General features: G+C 51.7%; 1 protein-coding gene across 2 annotated transcripts in view; it reads left to right on the top strand.

Annotated features, from left to right (window-relative positions):
• Positions 1 to 15,247, top strand: part of Apcdd1l (APC down-regulated 1 like) — a 47,077-nt gene extending 31,830 nt beyond the window's left edge. For both annotated transcript variants that reach the window (XM_021255163.2, XM_004841166.4), the window contains exons 2-4: positions 5,080 to 5,200; positions 7,656 to 8,208; positions 13,016 to 15,247. In XM_021255163.2, coding sequence (XP_021110822.2) covers positions 5,088 to 5,200; positions 7,656 to 8,208; positions 13,016 to 13,774 — 1,425 coding nt within the window. In that variant the 5' untranslated portion in view covers positions 5,080 to 5,087 and the 3' untranslated portion in view covers positions 13,775 to 15,247. The remainder of the gene's footprint in view (positions 1 to 5,079; positions 5,201 to 7,655; positions 8,209 to 13,015) is intronic.
• Positions 15,248 to 19,403: the final 4,156 nt, after the last annotated feature.

Raw genomic sequence — 19,403 nt, forward strand, 5'->3', positions numbered from 1 at the left:
GCTGACATCAAGGGCCCCCTGAGTCGAGGAACCAAGAAGGTCCAGCAGGGTTCCTTCGGCATTTGCAGAAAAACACCTAAGATGAATTTAATCATGAGGAAACATCACACACTCCCAGAGGGGGAACGTCCTGTGAACTAACTGCCCAGGTCAGGAGAGACAGAGACTCATCTGAGATGGAAGGAGACAAGCGAGCTAAGTGTAGCATGGGATCCCGACCAGCAAGGGGTGCAAACCGAACCATGGTCAGTGTGAACAAGGCTGTAAACTGGCTCTGTCCTCAGGTTCTTTTCCTGACTGTGATCATTGCTGGCTGCCTATAGAAGGTGTTAATCTGCGGAGGGGTGAAGGGCATATTGGAACTCTACTGCTTCTGCAACTTTGTATAAGTCTAAAATTATTCCCAAATGAAAAGTGGAAAGATGAAAGTAGATGCAGAACTGCCAGGCATGGTAAGTACTGTACAGGGCCGGGGGGAGCAGGACAGAAGGGCCGCAGACCACCCTGCCGGACTGCTGTGAGGAAGAGGACAAGGAGGTAGGCAGGAGAGGGTGGGTTCACCTCTAGGGCTGCACAGGGATAATCATGGCCAGAGCTGGTGGATGGCAGCAAAGCCAGGAGGACACTGATTTTTTTTTTCCAGTACTGGGGTTTGAACCCAAGGCCTTTGCACTGACTGCATCTCCAGCTCTTGTCTTTTAATTTTTTATTTTGAGACAGGGTCTCACTAAGTCACTAAGTTGCCTGAACTTGCAACCCTCCTGCCTCAGCCTCCCAGAGTGCTGGGATGACAGGAGTGCACCCCCCACCTGCCTAAGATGCTGACAGTGAAGGGCCTCACAGGCTGTAAGGAAAGCCTGGACGAGACTCCGAGCGCACTGGAAGCCACAGAAAGTTTTGGGCTGTTGTGTACATTTCTTTCAAGATGCTCTGACAGCAAGAGAAACCGCCAGCAGTGTGAAGAGACAACCCACAATGTGGGAAAAAATTTTCACCTGCTGTTCCTCAGACAAAGGTCTACTATCTCGAATCTATAAAGAACCTAAAAAGATCAGACCTCCCAAATTTAAAGACCCAGGGCCTGAGATTTAGCTCAGTGGTTTCACCGCCTGCTGTGCAGGCACAAGGACTCAAGTTCGATCCCCAAGATACCAAAAAAAAACAACAAATGTAAAGACCCAATCCAAAAATGAACATCTGAAATGAACAGACATTTCTCAGACAAAGAAGTAGAAATGGCAAATAAACATATGAAAAAATGTTCAACATCACTGGTCATTTGTGAGATGCAAATAAAAACAATGCTGAGATTCCACCTCACTCCAGAAAGAATGGCTGCTGTCATGAAATCAACCAATAACAATTGCTGGCGGGGCTGTGGGGAAAGAGAATCCCTGCTCCACTGCTGATGGGAGTGTAGACTGGTGCAAGCACTGTGGAAATCAGTATGGAGATACCTCAAACAACTAGGACTGGAAGTCCCATTTGACCCCGCTATTCCCCTGCTGGGTATCTTCCCAAGAGAATTAAAAGAATCATACCACTGTGATATATGTGCACCCATGTTCATAGCAGCACAGTTTGTAATAGCTAAAATTTGGAAGCAGCCCAATTGCCCATCAACTGGAGACTGGATAAAGAAAATGTGGGGTTTTTTTATAAAATGGAGTACTACTCAGCCATAAAGAACGAGAAACTAGAGACATTTATAGCTAAATGGATGCACATTGAGGCGATACTCTTAAGTGAAATAAATAGGACACACATGTGTAAATACCGAATAGTTTCTCTAGTGTGAGAAACTGAAAGTGTAAATTAGGACTAAAAGGTATAATAGATAATGTGAAATAGGAAGAAAAGGGGCAAAGGGGAAGGGGAATTGGGAGGGGTTAAGGGAAAGGAAAGAAGGGAATGAAGGAAAAGGAATAAATATGAGAACAGGAAAAAATGGAAACAAAGTCTTTGTAAATAGGGAGGGATGGTGGGTTTGAGGGAGACCAGGGGAATGGGGAAAAAATAAGAACCAAGAGAGATTATGTAAAGGTGCAAATTTCCAATGATGAATGTCATTATATTGTATACCTAAAATGTACCAATAAAATAATATTTAAAAAAGAAAAAATGCTCAGGATAGCTTAAAATTACATCTCATAATGGGCTGTGTTAATGGATAGGATGCTGGCCTGTCCAGAGGGGCGACGCCATGGAGACAGAGGGTGTGGCCGGGTCAGGGAGCTCGGGTGAGAACTTGTTCTGGACCCAGGCACAGGGGTGGTTGCATGGTGCCCTGCATGTGCCGTACTAAGTGCTGCCGAACCGTACACGTTACGGTGGTTAAGGTGGGAATTCGAGGTTAGAGGTATTTTATGACATTTTTTGAAAACTGCCTAAGAAACAGCTGCCTGAGGAGTGACAAAAGCCAAGTCCCTCCACCTCTCTGAACCTCGGTCTCCTTATCTGCAGCGTAGGGGTGTCGATAGACCCCAGGTCATGTGACACACTGTGCCTGTCTGTCTCGGGGAATGGCCAGGCCAAGGGAGTGCTTCGGAGACACCACCCCCCTGGGGCTTCTGGAGGGGTCTGCCCTGCGGTCACAGCCCCCCTCCAGGACAGGTGCCTGTGGCCGTGGGCATCATGATGAGGCTCTGCAGACAACCTCAGCCACTCATCTTCGGCAGGTGTCAGTTCCTCTCACCGCCACAGGCCACCTCCATCTGGCATTGGCCTGAGTGGCCTGTCCCTGGTGTTCTGATTCTGGAGAACACATCGGGTGTCTGCAGATCATATTTTCAGCTCTGGGAGCCTGGTCTGAGAGATTGGGCACTCTAGATTAAATTCTGCAGGTAATTTGAATGACGCTATCTAATTTCAAATGTCCCTGCTCTTAGGAGTGCAAAAGCAGCATAATTTCTAATTAGTGGGTAAACAGTAAATAATGAATGGCAGTAAGTGGACACCACTGTTAATTAAAAAACCATGCTTGATAAAAATCAATTTGTTCCTTGCATTTTAACTGAGTCTATCAGGTCCCTGCAAAAAGTTGTACATCCCAGCCACAATACCATCTGCCTCTGGTTGTTGATCTTGTTAAGACTTTTCTGGGGGGGTGGGGAGAGAAAATGGGAGTGAAAAAAAGAAAAGAAAATCAAAGTCTGCTCCAAAAGCAGCAGTTGAACAAATGTCACGGAATCATTTAAAATTGGCTGAGTTTATTTTTACAACCTTGAAGCTCAGGTTCTCGAGTGGCCAAGAGGCAGTTGTGGTGTTTTTACTGACAAGGTCCAAGGCTGTTTGTGTGTGCCGAAGACAGTGGGATGGAACGTATCCCAGACTCCTAACATAACTAAGCCCTCATTTCTCACAGAAAGACAAAATGAACTAAAACACAGTTAGTGCGAACATAGTATCTGAGGGTTCGAGACGAAATGCGGCCTCTCCGCCTTTTCTCCTCAGTGCCTTCGGCGGGGAGCAGGAGAAAAAGGGTTTGTTTTCTTTTGAATAGAAAACATTTTCTCACGAAGCTGAGCTTTGTGGAAACAATAAGAAAATAATTTTCCAGGCCTATTTGCTATTTCACTCTGTAATGTAAGCTTGATTTTCCTACAGGCCAAATAAGGCTGACCCCTTCTGATCCTTTTCTTCACTCTGCTTCTATCCACTCTCCAAATCAACACTTTCGGACAGATTTCATTGACACTGGTGATGTTCAAATTAACCTACAGAATTGAATCCAGGGGACCCAGTGTCTTCCGGTGAAGTTGGCTGTGGAGGCACCAAAGCGCGGCGCTGATGCTGCACCTGTCTCTCCAGCTGGGGGTGGGGGCACTGGGATGGCCCAATATGGATGTGCCCACCCAGCATCACGCCCTGGCTCGGGTACCTTTGGACATCTAGCCCGTGCCACTTTCATGCAGAATAACCCAGCCCATCCCCTTTAAGTCTTGGAGCGGCCCAGGTGACAACACGGGCATTCAGGGGCACCCCAGCCCCAGCTGGATGTTTGGTTTCCTTTCTCTTATTTGGTTCATTGACTGCAACAGGTTGGTTGGCCAAGAACGAGACAGGACCCAGTGCCAACCTGGCGTCTGCACTCATCTGCTCATCACAAACTCAGCCAAACTGGTAGCACCCTGCAGTCTGGGTGTCCAAATCAGTCCCTTGTGCCCTCACTGGGAACGAAACACAAGCAACTGGCTTCTGACAACCAAAGCTTTAGACCTATGAGCCACACTCAGGGCTCACAAACCCTGGTGAAGTTGAGCTCATCTTTTCTCTGCCCAGAGGAGGAAGAGGACACTCACCCCTGGCCCTCGGGGTTTCGGCAGACATGAGACACAACCATGTATAAAAATTCACAGAGCAAGCCAAGCATGGTGGCACATGCCTGTAATCCCAGCACTCGGCAGGCCAAGGCAGGAGGATCACTGTGAGTTCGAGGCCAGCATGAGCTACACAGTGAGCCCCTCTCTCTCAAAAAAAAAAAAATGCAGTTAGCTCTGGTTTCATCCATGACTCTCCTGCCTTCTCAGCTCCCCACTGGGGACCCCATGGCGTTGGATGTCGCTGAGGAATCTGCTCTATCTCATCTCCTGGGAGGCCACTGAGACAGTTTGGGGTCAATATGTGCAATTAGACCGCCCTGAGAAGGCAGTGTGGGACCCCAGCCTCTCCAGGACTCCACATGGGAAGGTGTGAATGGACACCAGGGAAGGGCCAGACGGTACTCCTCCACCGAGCCTACAGCCCCTCCCAGGCCCTGGCTGCCTGAGTCTTTGTGGCCTGTCTGGGGAGGAGCTGGGGTCCTCAGACCAGAGTGGCCCCTGTCCAGGAGTGGAGGAGCCAGGAGCACCACCCAACAGGGCACAGCTGCAGCAGCAATGCTATGAAAGGGCTCAGCACCTAGGAGTCTGGCATCCCAGCCTGGCACCTGGGCAGGCCTCCCTCGAGGCTTTCTTCCCCCAGGGAGTCACGTCTGGGAACCCTGCTACCTATCAAACTGTGCCAGGCTCAGAGGGACAGCAGTGGGGTGGGGTGTACCTCAGGGGTGTGGCTCTCTGACATCCTCTGTCTGGTTTGCAGGTAGGGCCATGGGGAGCAGCCACCTGCGCTGGGAGCCCCACTGCCAGCAGCCAGTATCTGAGGGCACGCCTGTCACTGCCGTCCTGCCCCCGCGCCTTGATGGGCCTTGGATCTCCACTGGGTAAGACCCCCATGGCCCCTGACAATGGGCCTAAGTTGGGAGACATTTCCCTCTGTTAGCCTCAGTCACCACATCTGCGAAGTGGGCCCAATTTCCTGGGTTCCTGAGAGGCCACCAGCTGTCAAACACATGGTTCCTCTCACTTTCCCTCTCTAGAGGAGTGGGACCATGCCTCAGCCGACCATAGCAAGGACAAGTGGGGTCAGCAGAGGGCCAGACGATAAATACACAACCACAGAAATAAATACTATACACTTGATAATGTGCTGAGCTCTGTAATGAAGGAAATAAAACTGAAGGTAATAATAGCAAATGACCTAGAGAGGACGTGGTCAGGACCAGCTTCTTGGAAGTGGTGACATTCAGCTGGGAAACTAAAATGAGTCTGCCACCCCCGAGAGCCAGGGGAAGAGCCAGGTGAAGGACACAGCTGGGGCAAAGGCCCTGAGGCAGGAAGTAGCAGGCCAGAGCTAGGCTGGGTGACCCTGCCCAGTTCTCTTTCAACCTGACCTGCTTACACAGCACTTGAGAGGCAGTGGCCCTCTTCTGCATGCACAAAGCCCACGGCAGCCAGCTGAGAACCTCCCCTGCCAGGTCACCTGCACTTCTGCCCCTCCTGACCTCCTCCTCCTTGCCCAGACCCATCTGGGGTCAACGACTGGACTCTCCATGTCCTCCGCATGCCTGCTGAGCTCATGGGGAAACCCCACTGCCAAACATCTGCTAATGCTAGCACTCTGGGTGGAGGAGAGGACAGGGGTCCCACAAAGCCACTTGGAACACAGCCAGGCTCTGCAGGCCACAGGCCCTTCCACAGTCCAGGTGGGGTCCCGGCACCTGGGGCCAGCATCGCTCTGAAGCAGAACTGGGGTTCGGGATGGGGACCTGGTGCAGCCTGCTCCCACCCCCAGGCCACCACATCCTGGGGCAGTTCTTCTAAGAAGTTTCTTCCAGAACATTCTTCCTAGAAAGTTGCCCACTATGTTCTCCAGACAGGCCTGCAGGCTCCTGGGAGGGGTACAGAAAAGGGTCCAGGGCCTGGGTCCCCAATATGTCCAGTGTGACCTGCTACACCCTTGAGCAAAGCTTGCTGCTCTCTAGGCCTTGCCAGAAGCCATCAGGGGAGTCTGAAGTACTGAGGGGTTGCTAAATTGCCCAGGCTGGGCTTGAACTTGTGAACCTCCTGCTTCAGCCTCCCAGAGTGCTGGGATTACAGGCACGCATCAACACACTGAGCTTCCATTCCCTGTTTTTAAACACCACCTGTTCTGGTATTTGCGCACTGTTTTTCTTTAAACTTGCTTTTATTTACTTAAACATCTTCATTCATCTTTACAGCTTTATTGAGGTATAATTGGCATGCAGTAAACTGCACCATCTACACTGTAATATAATTATTTTTAAAGGAAGCATAATATCACCCTGGATCCGGAGAACAGAGCCACTTGCCATAAATAAGAAGTAACTGTAAAAAGAAACTCAATGAAACAAAGCAGCATAATTAGAGTCTTTCTAAATTCATGGCCTACCTAAGGCTCCAAGTCTGTTCTCTCTGGGAGAAACAAAAAGAAGTTGGCTTTAAAGATGCATAAACTCTGAATACAGACTTTCTCCTTAACATTAGCCAAAAGAGTGAAAGGAAAGGAAACTGTTGCTGGCTGATAACATGTTCTCTCTACTCCAACAGCCTCAGTATTAAAAACACTAAGAAAATAGCAATGGGGTGGGTGGTTAGGGTAAAACTGTGAGTGGGGGTTTATCTACCATCTATCCCATCTGCACCCCTGATGGGTAAGTCTTAGGGCATAACTGTGACTCTAGAAATCATTTAGCTTCCCTGTCCCTTCCCCTGGCATTGTTTGCATTGCCAGCAGAATAGAGCCTAGGGGCCAAGGCCTACCCACCATCTGTTTTTATAAATAAAGTTTTATTGGCACATGATCAGGCTCATTCATTTACATGTCACCTGCGGCTGTTTTACCTCTTCAATTGCAACAAAAACCATCTGGCCCACAGCATCAAAAATATTTATTATCTGACCCCTTTGCAGAGAAAGCTTCCCAGAAAGCCCATCACAGGTGCCAGGTCAGAGAAGTTAACTTATCAAGAAGAGGGGGACAATGTCAGCAACCCTCTCCTGGGATTCACTCATTCCTTTATCATGTAGCAAGGACACAGGGGTTGACCGATGTATGCAGCTCTGTGCCAGGTGCCCGGAATCCGAGGGGGGAAAGCCAGGGTGCTGCCTCCCCAAGCTCACAGTGCAATGCCCGCCCATGTCGGCCAGTGCCTGGGGATTGAATGGAAGGAGAATTACTGTGCAGCTGACTGCCCAGCCAGGGCCACAGACTGAGCACACAGACCTGAGCTGAGAGGAGGCTGGAATGCAGGCTGGGGGTGGGGCTCCGGGCTGTGCTCACCGCTCTACCCACCTCCTGTCTCCTCTCTCCGGCAGCTGCGAAGTGCGCCCAGGACCAGAGTTCCTTACCCGCTCTTACACTTTCTACCCCAACCGCCTCTTCCGCGCCTACCAGTTCTACTACGGGGACCCCTCCTGCCGGGAGCCCACCCACTCGCTGCTCATCAAGGGCAAAGTCCGCCTGCGCCGGGCCTCCTGGGTCACGAGGGGTGCCACAGAGGCTGACTACCACCTGCACAAAGTGGGTATTGTCTTCCACAGCCACCGTGCCCTGCTTGAGGTCACTGAGCGTCTCAACCAGACTTGGGTGGACCAGGACTGTGCGGGGCGGCTTCCCCGGGCCTCAGCCTGGCTGCCCGGGGCACTGTACGAGCTGCTGAGCACCCGGGCCCCGGGGGACTGCATGGCGGCACTGGGCTTCAGCATGCACGAGCTCAGCCTGGTCCGAGTGCAGCACCACCTGGAGCCACAGCCCGGGTCTGGGCCGCAGCTGGTCGAGGAGCTCTACCTGGGGGACATTCACACCAACAGGGCAGAGAGGCAGCACTACCGGCCCACAGGGTACCAGCACCCGCTGCAGAGCGCCCTGGTGAGTCTGGGGCCCTAGGAGGGAGTTCTGGGGCCCCGCCCAGCAGCCCTGTAAGATCTGGGTCCTGTCTGTCCTCCTCCCATCACCAGTCTGCTGCTGGCCTCAGAATATCTGCACGCCCGTTCCCCCTGCTCGAGGTGCCCCTCCCCAGGCTTTACCAGACTGGCTTGCTGCTGTTCTTGTTGCTGGCGCTGTTCCAAAGGAAACATCAGTTTGTTCCCCCACCCCCAGCCTCATGGCCCACATGTGGTCCCTGTGGGCCCTGCGGGACCTATTTCTGCCTCTGCTGAGCACAAGGCTTGGGCGGGTTTCCCCTTGCCTTGGTTCTCTGATCCAGTGTCCCTTTGGCACTAGACCCTTCACAAGGGCAGGGCCCTGGTACCACCCAGCACAGGGTCTGGTTCCTGGTCAGGGCCAAGAAATACTGGTGTATCAACAAGGAAGATGGCCTTTTGCCAGGCTCTGCTGGGGCTGCTGCACTCCCTGCAGGCCTCAGTGTGGTCCTCCCATGACACACAGCTCCCCATGAACCCACAACCATGTGAACGCAGGCTCACAGCACAGGGACTCAGGAGGGTGCAGGGCCAGGCGGGATGGGGTAACATTGCCCTCCGGGCAGGACGTACCAGGACGACTCTCTCAGCAAGGTCCACCCCAGGCCCTAAGGTGAACACCACAGAAGCCTTCGGCCCTATATTGTGAACTAAGCCATTGCAGATACATTGTCCTAACCTGGAGAAAATCCAGTGCCCTTTTGTGCCCAGTGAGCAAACAGGCAGAAGGAAAGTTACCTTTATGTGTATGATATCCAGGCACATAGGCAAGACAGGTGTGGGATTTGTGACCTTTCTGGAGTCCAAGCCAGAGAAGGCAACATCCCTGGAAGATCCTGCTGGAGGCTGGGGAGGCCTAAGCACCGTCCCTTCAGAAACTCGCTTTCAAAGGCATAAGATAAAAATCCACTGGCGTTAATGGAAAGCAATCCCATTAAAATACAGTAAGGTAGTTACTGAAGTCTTAGTGCATGAATGTGTGACACAGAAATACTAAGAAAGGGAATTCTTTTCTCACCCTCATGTCCAAGCAGTGATGAGTGTCAACAATGTCCCCCGTGTCTGAGACACTGATAATAGGGCACTGGGGACACTGTAGAGTCTCCGGATTCTACTGGGGTTTGCTGCCCACATTCTCAGTGAGGAGACCTTGGACTCTAGTTAGTTAAAGGTTAATAGCCATGGAGTTGCGATAGGGCTCCGGCTCAGGAACTTCTATACAAGGCACCCAGCGCATATTTTTTGAAAGTGCAAACAAATAGAGGGACAGAGGAAGAGATGTGCGTTGCTGTCCCGGTCCAGTGCCCTCTGAGCCCTTGGGGGTCTCAGCACACATGGAGCGCCCACTGCATCTGAGGCACACAAGGGGCAAGCCAGACAGGGAACCCTCTCACCCAGGAGCAGCCACTTGGTAGAGTCCCCTGGGGTGGACCACTGGGGATAGGACAGACCGCAAACCCACTGCCTTCCCCTCCACTCCTTCCCTCCCAGAAACCCCAGGTCTGTGTAGCAGAGAAGGTATATGACAAGGTTCTTCTAATCAGCCTCAAGCTTCTTTGAGTGACCTCAAAATCATTCCCTGTTCAGAAACCAATGTTCTGGGCTGCGGTGGCCTGAGTTTTATGTAGAGACGGAAGCGTCGGTGGTGAGCTGATTACCGGCCTTCACCTCCTCCTTTGGAGGGGACGCTGCTCGCCCGGAATGCAGAGGGCTTCGGGGCTGACGACTGCTGTCCCTGCTGTCCGTGCTGTGGCCTGCATGTGACTGGGAGGGGAGACACATAGAGATGTGTGCCACGCTGAGCAGTGCCAGATGTACGGACATTAAATTAAACGTCTGCTTACCAATCCCCCTCCTGAGGTGGGGGATAATTTCAGAGAAGGAAATTCAGCCGAGAAATCCCCAAATAACGAATTAGTTGTTACCTTATGCTCTCCAGAACCCAAGTCTTATGCACGGCCCAAACGAGATGGTAAACATGAACATTTTTAGAAGTTAATTTAAAACCAATTTGATCCCCACATTCACTGCCTGGATGTAGAATCCTAATCAATCAGCCAACACGTGACCTAGCTCTTCTGAGCCTGGTGTCACCTCTGGGGGTTAATTAGACACTGTTATGTGCCATTTGAGAAATAACTTTATATAACAGGCTTAAACCAGTAAGAGTTTGGCTTCCACATGAGTGTGAATTTGGCTGGCTGGAGGCCTTATTAACATTGCAACTCCAGACTTCTGCACAAGGGTGCCTGGGAGGCATTCGAAGGCAAGGGGCGCCTTGTTTCCCACCACCTTCAAAAGTTCCCAGCATGTACTCTCAGCTCTTTGGGAGGCTGAGGTAGGAGGATTGCAAATTCAAGGCCAGCCAGGGCAATTTAGTCTATCTCAAAATTGAAAGAGAGAGAGAGAGAGAGAGGGCTGGGGATAGTAGGGCATCTTTGGTTTGATCCCCAGTATTCCACCCCCACCCTCAAAAACATGTTCCTAAGAAGGAAATGCATTTCTTGCCTGTCCCCCTTCAAAACTTGCTGGTTTTGTTTATCCCTGCTGTGCCAAAAACCACTTCCCCCCATTTTCCACTAGCACCCAGACATCTCCTCCACACAGGTATCTGCGCAGGCAGCAGGGAAGCAGGCAGCTGGGGAGGCCACTCTGGAACTGCTCTGATGTGCTGCATTGTGTCCTGTCAATACGCATCAGTGCCACAACAGTGGGAACATGGGTCTAAATGCCTAAATTAGAGCAGACTCTCATCAGGCCAATGACTGAGCTTGCCTGCCTCCATCACAAACATTTTTGCAGCCATTTACTCGCATTTCAAAGTGCCTTCCAGCTCTCTGGGTCAGAGTCCCTCAAACCAAAAGTGATATAGACTCCTGTATTATGGAAATCAAGGAAAGCTTAGGTTCATCATAGAAATAAATAATAAGAGCTTCTAAAATATGGCAATCCAAAAAGAAAGACAGAAGGGAGAAAAACACCTTCCCTCAATCATCTAATATTTTCTTCCTAATCCAGAACTGTCCAACGCCACTTGTTTTGGGCATGAAACTAACCCAGCAACAATCTATGCAAGATCTTTTGAGTTTGTTTTCTTTCTTGCATGAAAATATTTATTGGAGCTGATTTTACAGCTGGACTCTCTAAATGCCCCCTTTCCCTCTGTCTGGACCCTGAGTTCCCCCCAGGAATGGCAAAGCAGGGGACTTTTGCTCATTCCCCAGTGGGCTTTGACAGATGCCTGCTTGAAGGCATCTTTATCTTTCAAAATGATGCTCTGGGCTTAATTTTGGGCAGCAGCTCCCTTTAAGGAAAGAAAAAAAAAAAAAAGAAGAAGAAGAATAAGATGTCCCTATTGGTTTCTTTTTGGCCTCTACTAGTTTTTCACTGCAAAGTGCAGACTGACTACTCCCACACAATTTGATTTAACATCTGGTTCCTGTTGGCTGTTTTACAGTAAACCCACCTCTGGGGAATCTGGAAAGTGGGGTTAATTGAGGCCAAAGACCAAGTGAAACCAGATCAGGGCCTGGGGCAACAAAGGCTGCAAAGGTGCCTGAAAACTCAAGTGGAGCTGGTTTTCCAGTTATAAATAACACCAGAAGGGACATCTTTGAGCCATAGCTCTTACAACTTAAGTTACAATTTAACCCATTTCCTTAAGGCCACTTCAGACAATGGGTTCCAAAGGCCTGGATGTTTTGACTGCTTTAGATCTTCACTGCCACATTCAGTGGCCAAGGGGGTGGAGCAAAGGATGCTCACTTTCCAACCTGAGATCCTTAAAGACAAAAGCTTCCATTCTTAGCTGGGAATGGTGCTGTGTGTCTGTGACCCCAGCACTCTGGGAGACTGAGTCAGGAGGATCGCAAGTTTGAGCCCAACGTGGGCAATTTGGGACTTGGTGAGACCCTGACTCAAAATAAAAAATAAAAAGGGCTGGGAATATAGCTCAGTGTGAAGGCCCTGGGTTCAATCCCCAGTTGGAAAGAAGGACAGGAGGGGAGGAAGGAGAGAGGGAGTCAAAAAGAAAAAAAGAGGAAAGCAAAGCCCCCGTTCTGTAGGGGAACATAGCCACTGGGAGGCTCCGGCAAGCGCACCCAGGCGGGGGGGCTCCGCCGGGCTCCACCACTTCCATGTGGGACACCTTGTGGGCTCTCTGGATTTCAGCTTCTGGGCTATGGCTGTGCCAAGTCTCTCGATGAGATGCTTGGCACAGTTCTTGGAAGTGCCTCAGAGAGTGAGGGGTGTTAGCGATGAGCAGGGAAAAAAGATCTGCTCTAAGGTCCAGATGCGGGCCGGGCATGAGGAAGACAACACCCAAATCCTGAGGCACAAGGCCTACGTCCTTTCCGTTCGCTTCCCATTGGCTCACTCAACAAGCAGATGCTTGCTGCGAGCCAAGCGCTGTGCGAGGTGGCCAGGACGGAGGAGCCCAGAGAGGTCAGTGGGGCAGGGGTGGCAGGGAGTGGTGCGTCTGATGGGGCAACCCTCGAGGCGCTTCTGCGGCTTGCTGTGGGTCTTTCAGCAAAAGCCTGGGAGAGGAGTGGGAGCCGCCGGTCCTTCTGGCTGGGGCGTCCAGACAGGAGGGGCTGCATGTGCAAAGGCCCTGGGGAGACCACAGCCCTCTGAGATCCAGGGGAGCGGTGAGGCCGTCCTGAGTAGAGCCAGGAGGGCGGAAGACGGGTGGGCAGATGGCCGGGCTCGTCCGGGCGCGGAGCGGGGGGTGACCGCGTCTCCGTTTCTGCCCGCAGCACCACGCGCAGCCCTGCCCCGCCTGCGACCTGGTGGCGCGCGCTGACGAGCACCACCCGCCCGTGCTCCCGCGCGCGCCGCCGCTGCCGCTGCGCCTGGGCGGCCGCTGGGCCAGCGCGGGCTGCGAAGTGCACCCGGCCGTGCTCTTCCTCACGCGACTCTTCACCTTCCACGCCCGCGGCCGCTCGTGGGAGGGCCGATACCGCCACTTCTCCGACCCCGCCTGCCGCCGGCCCACCTTCACCGTGCGCGCGGCCGGCAGCTACTCGCGCGGCGCGCCCTCCTCCAGGGTGCGCGGCGCCACCGAGCTGGTGTTCGAGGTCACGCGGGCGCGCGTGACCCCCATGGACCGGGCCACGGCGGCCGCGCTCAGCGCCTCGGAGCCGAGCAGCTGCGGGGGCCCGGGGCCCTGGGCCGTGGGCGTGGAGCGCGACGTCACGGCCACCAACGGGTGCCTGGCGCTGGGCATCCGGCTGCCGCACGTGGAGTACGAGCTCTTCAAGGTGGAGCGCGACGCGCGTGGGCACAGCCTGCTCCTCATCGGACAGAGGCCCTCGGACGGCTCCAGCCCCGACACCCCCGAGAAGCGCCCCACGTCCTACCAGGCGCCGCTGCTGCTGTGCGGGGGTCACGGCCGAGGCCCCCCCAGGCCCCCTACCCGGCTCCCCGGCGGCGGGGGCCCGCGTGCCCGAGCTGGCCCCTTCCTGCTCCCGCTCCTCCTCCCGCTCCCGGGGCTGGCCTCCCTCGGGGGGCTGTGACAGCGGCCGGGCCCCCGCGCCCCTCCGCCGCCCCTGGGCGCCGCCTGTGTCGCGCGTGGCCCGCACCGGAGCTGCCTGCAGAGTCCGGCTGCTCCCGGACCCGCGGTGAAGGGCGCCCCTGTGTGAGTTTCCCAACCCCATTCCCGTTCTGGTTCTCCCCACCTCTTTGTTGGCGGACAGGTGCCAATCGAGGGCCACCCTGAGTGTCCCTTCCTTGCCCTTGGGATTGTGGATGGCAGCGGGAAAACCCGAGATTCTGCCCAGGGACCTGCCTGCTGCTCCGCCGAGCCTGCAGGTTGTACGGGTTAAAGTTTATTAACTCAGATTGAGCAATACAGACTCAAAGCGGGGCCATGAATTAAAGATGCAGCTTCAGGCTTTCAGCGCTCCTCAGCTTTCTGGTAAAGGCCTCGTCTCTTTGCGGGCACCTCGGCTTCCTGAGTTCTGACTGCTGGCATCTGCCTGTATCTGCCTGTGCTTCTGTGAGTCGACTTCAAGCTGTCAGCCCTGCGTGGGGATAAACCCAGTTCTCCAGGGCCAGTGTGCAGGAGACAGGGCCTGAGCTGGGGAGCGTGGCCTCTGAGGACCCCTTGCCCCCACAAAACCCGGCAAGCGCCTGGGCTGGCTGCCGGGGGCAGGTCTGTGGAGGGAAGGCTTTCCCGGCCTTCGCCTTCGGAAAGGAATGAACACCAAAGACGGCAGCAGCACCAGCATGCTCGGTAACGAGCCCTGTGCCCCGACCCCCTATTGTGCCGATTTCCTGTGCTGGCCTGAAAAGCGGGGTCTCCAGAGCTGCGTCTTGGGGGCCGCCCCACAGAGGTCAGGGACCCACCAGGCGGGAAGCTGCCTCGCCCTGCGGCCTCACTCACGCGTCCGTGTCCTCAGCTCTGAGGGTCTGTCACGGTGGGGACAGGCTGTGCCCCTCCGGCGACCCCGCCCTGTTCCCAGGACCACAAGCACCCTGGGAAATTAACTGGCAACGAGGTGGGCTCCAGGGTTTTCAGGACTGTGAGCCACTGAGTCACCCTCTCTCTGTTCCTCCCGAGCCCTATCGCGACTCTCTTCGAAGATCACGAAGAACAGACCTCCTTGAGGCTAATGTGGGGTTCAGTCAGCCCACTGAAATCCCTGGAACTTATTACCCATTCTTCTCTGGGGGAAAAACCCCCACTAAGTTAATATTCTCTGTAGGTCTCAGACAGCTGTGAGTGTTCCTGGCGTATTTACCAAAGTACAGGAAATAATTAGATTATTTATGGTCTTAACGCTGCACTGGGGTGGGGGAGCTCCTGGTGGGAAGGCGGTCTGTGTCAATGATATGTCTACGGCTGAGCAAGTCTTGTATCCAAGGCTTGAAGCAACCATGCCACCATTTAGCATCAAATTTGAATCTTTTGCTACAAGCACCCAATGATAAATGTAAACATACTGCATACCTAAAATGCACCAATAAAAGAATTTTTAAAAATTGAATCTCTTAATAAAGTTAAACAGCCTGAAAAATGTTCTTGCTGGTTATTAAAGTCAACCAAGGGGATTATGGTTCTAAAGAAAGGAAGTGCCTGCCAGAGGATGCGAAGGAGAATAAAACCAGTGGAGGTGGACTCTGGCTGTCTTCACTAGGCCTTCCCGCACTTCCCTGCAGTCTTCAGCTCCTCAGAGGTTTCCACTGTACTCAGACAAAAGCCACAGATCTGGCTCCCTGTCACCTGCACGGTTCATTGGTTCAGTATAGCCCCTCAATCCTTGTCCACCTGACCTTTTTGTTTCTTTTCTCTTTTTTTTGTACCAGGGATCGAACTCAGGACCTTGAGCTTCCAAGGCAGGTGTGGTGCCACTGAGCTAAATCCCCAGCCTCCTTTCTGTTTCTTGATCTGAGCTGTTGCTGCCTCTGGACCTTTGCACATGCCCTTGCCCCTGCCAAACATCTCCTTCCTTGGACCTTTCAATGCTTGGCTCTTTCTTTTCCCTCAACTCCCAAGCCAAATGTCACCTCCTCAAGGAGCCCTGCTGTTAGTAACCCCCCAAAGCAGCCCCATTTCCCCTTGTCCTTCTGCCTATCCCAATTGTGTCCTTTATATTCCATCTGTTCACTCTGAAATGGTCTTATTTATTCACATTTGCTCTCTGCCTCTTTTGCCTAGAAGGTAAGCTCACAAGCGAGGATGAGCCCCTCACAGCCATCTCTCCAGTGGGGTCAGAGGTGCCTGCGCCTGTAGAAAGAGCTGGGTGATCTGGGAAACCTGTGGTGACCCCAGGGCCCAGCTGTGTCTCTTGAGCAGGAGGACCCCAAGCTAAGTGAGGAAAGGGGCTGGCCTGAGGTCAGGATCCAAACCTGAGCAGTTGGAACCCAGAGCCCGAGACCTGGGCCTCTGTCTCCCAGGCCCGGGCGGAAGGAAAGGGTTCCATGCTGTATTTGGAGAGCAGTTTGGGGGCGCTCTGTGGGACCTGGCCGGAGCCCCTTCCCAGTAGGTGGAGTGCTAAGCAGAGTCCCTTCACGGCTGGAGGCTCCGTTCAGGCCCTCTGCCCCACCCCACCCGCCAGAGGCTCTGCCTTCCAGAAAAGCTTTCAGCCACAGAAAGCGAGCCCCAGGCCTGTCTCAAAGCAAAACACAATTAAGGTTCTCCACGGTTCACTCACGTTTGGGGAGGGGATGCTGTTGATAATTTCATAGTGCAGCTCTCGGGAGAGTAAATGAGCTTTGCTTTTAAATAAAAAATTAAAATTGTATACAGTTCTCAGAGGCCCATTAGCTAACAGATGCTGGTTATCAAAAGAAGTTATTTCTTTGCCTTTCTCTAGGCGACCGTGTTTAATCTCCCAGAGGTGACACGGCCGCTCCGTCCTCTCCCAGGAGCTGGTGACTCAGGCGTGGGCCCAGCGATGACGCAGTTGGGACCGAGTTAGGCCTGGGGCAGGGCCTTCGCAGCCGGTGTCCCGGGGGTGCAGCAGGAGGGCCTGGAGGGGCTGATGGCTGGTTCCCTTCAACCGATGCAGAAGGAGTAAATAACCTGTCCACACCCCCGAGACTCACCTTTGCAGCCCACGCTCTCCCCCACACCGATCCCCCCCAGCACCCTCGTCTCCTTCAGTATCCGAATCTGAAAAGAGGCTGCTTGCTCGGTACCCCTCCTCTAGAAGGATCTGACGGACCCTGTCCTGTCCCCCACTGGATGCTCCGCTGTGCACAGTGGCACTGGCACACAGCAAGAGGTGAACAAACACAGGCCAAGGGAAGCCACGCTGAGTCCTGGCTGGGGACCCTGAAGGGGACAACCCACAACCCAGTGCTGGCTTGGACTTTCAATGCTGCTGGCTTTTTTCTTCTGTTAAGAACTCAGACCTTGGGTTTGAGGGCCTGTTTTCTATTTACCTGCCTATTTCTAAAAAGGCATTGAGGACGATTTCCTGAATAAAGGGCCCCAGGGCCTGGCACAGGCTTCATAGAGTCTATCCCAGGCTTCTCATTGTACAAAGGCCTGGGAGACTGGGAGACCCTCAGCCCCACGTGGGATCAGGTCTCCATCCCAGCTTTACCTGGGGAAACGAGCTGAAACCTCACAGATCCTAGAGGACTGCCTTTAAATAGTCTCAGTAAGGATGGGCCTTTACGAAGTGCCACATCATTTATTTCTTAGGGCTCATTCACAACCCACTTCTCTTTGTTCTACATTTGATATTTTTTAATCACTCAGAAAAAAAAGTAACAAAATATAGTCACTCCGCTAAAATCAGCTGTGTGTTTAGTAAGCACTACATACATGTATTGAGCACCCATCAGATGTCAGGCTAAGGTAGGTGGGGGACACGTGCTTTCACCTGCTCTTCCGGTCCCAAGAAATTACGGGGAAAGAACTGAAAGACACAAAATCAGATGGTTAAACAGAAAAGAGAATGCAGCTAGCAAGATTCCTGAAGCTGGAAAATTGATGGCAATTTATTGAAAGTAGGTTGCAGCAAGTCCTCTCGTGCCACAGGTCCCTGCAAAGGCTTAGGAATTGGTAGCCCAGCCACTTCGGAAGGCAGGAGAGCAGTGGGGCTGGAAACAGGGTGTCTCTAGCTATTTCACAACTCTGTAAAAGCTCAAAGGAGTGCTAACTACCAGGTCTTCTCCCTAAGTCCTGTAAGGAACCAAAAGTTTAAATAAAGATTTTGAATTTGGCAATAGTCTAGGGCAAGATATCATGCTAAAATATAGATAGTAGAAAAACCAACAGCCAACATCATACTAAATGGTCAAAACCTAAAAACCTTCACGCTAAAATCAGGAACAAGGCAAGAATGTCCATTCCTGTTCAATATAGTTTTGGAAACATTAGCCATGGCAATTAGATAAGAGAAAGAAATAAAAGGAATAAAGATAGGAAAAGAAGAAGTTAAACTGTCATTATTTGCTGACAATATGAAACTCTATATTGAAGATCCAAAAAACTCCACCAAGAGACTTCTAGACTTAATTGACAGATACAGTAGAGTAGCTGGATACAAGGTAAACACTCAAAAATCAATAGCCTTCTTGTACACAAATAACAGTCTCACTGAGAGAGAAATTAGGGAAACAATTCCTTTCACAATAGCATCCAAAAAAAAAGAAATATCTAGGAATCAATCTAAGGAAGAGAGCAAAAGACCTCTACATTGAGAACTATCACACCCTGAAAAAAGAGATTGAGGAGGATATAAGAAAATGGAAAGACAACCCTTGTTCCTGGGTAGGAAGAACCAATACAGTGAAAATACTGCCATACTTTCAAAACTGCTATACAGATTCAATGCAATCCCGATTGAAATCCCAACAGTATATTTCACAGAACTAGAGGAAACAATCCAAAAATTCATTTGGAACCAAAAGAGACCTAGAATAGCAAAAGCAATTCTAGGCAACAGAGACATGGCAGGAGGTATCACAATCCCCAACTTGAAACTATACTACAAAACCACTGTGATAAAAACAGCATGGTACTGGCAAAGAAACAGACCTGATGATCAGTGGAATAGATTAGAAGATACAGAAACAACTCCAGACATACTCAGCTACCTCATCTTTGACAAAGGAGCCAACAATCCTCACTGGAGGAAAGATAGCCTCTTTAATAAATGGTGTTGCAAAAACTGGATTTCAACTTGCCAAACATTAAAACTAGACCCCTATCTTTCACCATGCACTAAACTAAAATCAAAGTGGATTAAAGATCTAAATATTAAAACAGAAACACCAAACTTGCTGGAAGATAAGTTAGATAGAACTCTCGAAGACACTGGCATAGGAAAAAACTTTATGAACAAATCCTCAGCAGCATGGCAACTAGCACAAAGAACAACAATTGGGATCTCATCTTATTAAAAAGCTTCTGGAGCTGGGGATTTAGCTCAGTGGTTCTGCCGCCTGCCTTGCAAGTGCAAAGACCCGAGTTCCATCCCCGGTACCAAAAGAAAAAAAAAGCTTCTGCACTGTAAAAGAGACCACCAACAGAGCTAAGAGACAACCTACAATGTGGGAAAAAATTTTTACCAGCTGTTCCTCAGACTAAGGTCTACTATCTAAAATATTAAAGAACTCAAAAAAATCAGAGCCCCCAAATTCAAAGACCCAATTCAAAAATGGGCATCTGAAATGAACAGACATTTC

This window comes from Heterocephalus glaber, unplaced genomic scaffold (assembly GCF_053883595.1).
Source record: "Heterocephalus glaber isolate CG9 unplaced genomic scaffold, H.glaber_assembly_v1.0 deba00001673, whole genome shotgun sequence".
NCBI lineage: Eukaryota > Metazoa > Chordata > Mammalia > Rodentia > Bathyergidae > Heterocephalus > Heterocephalus glaber.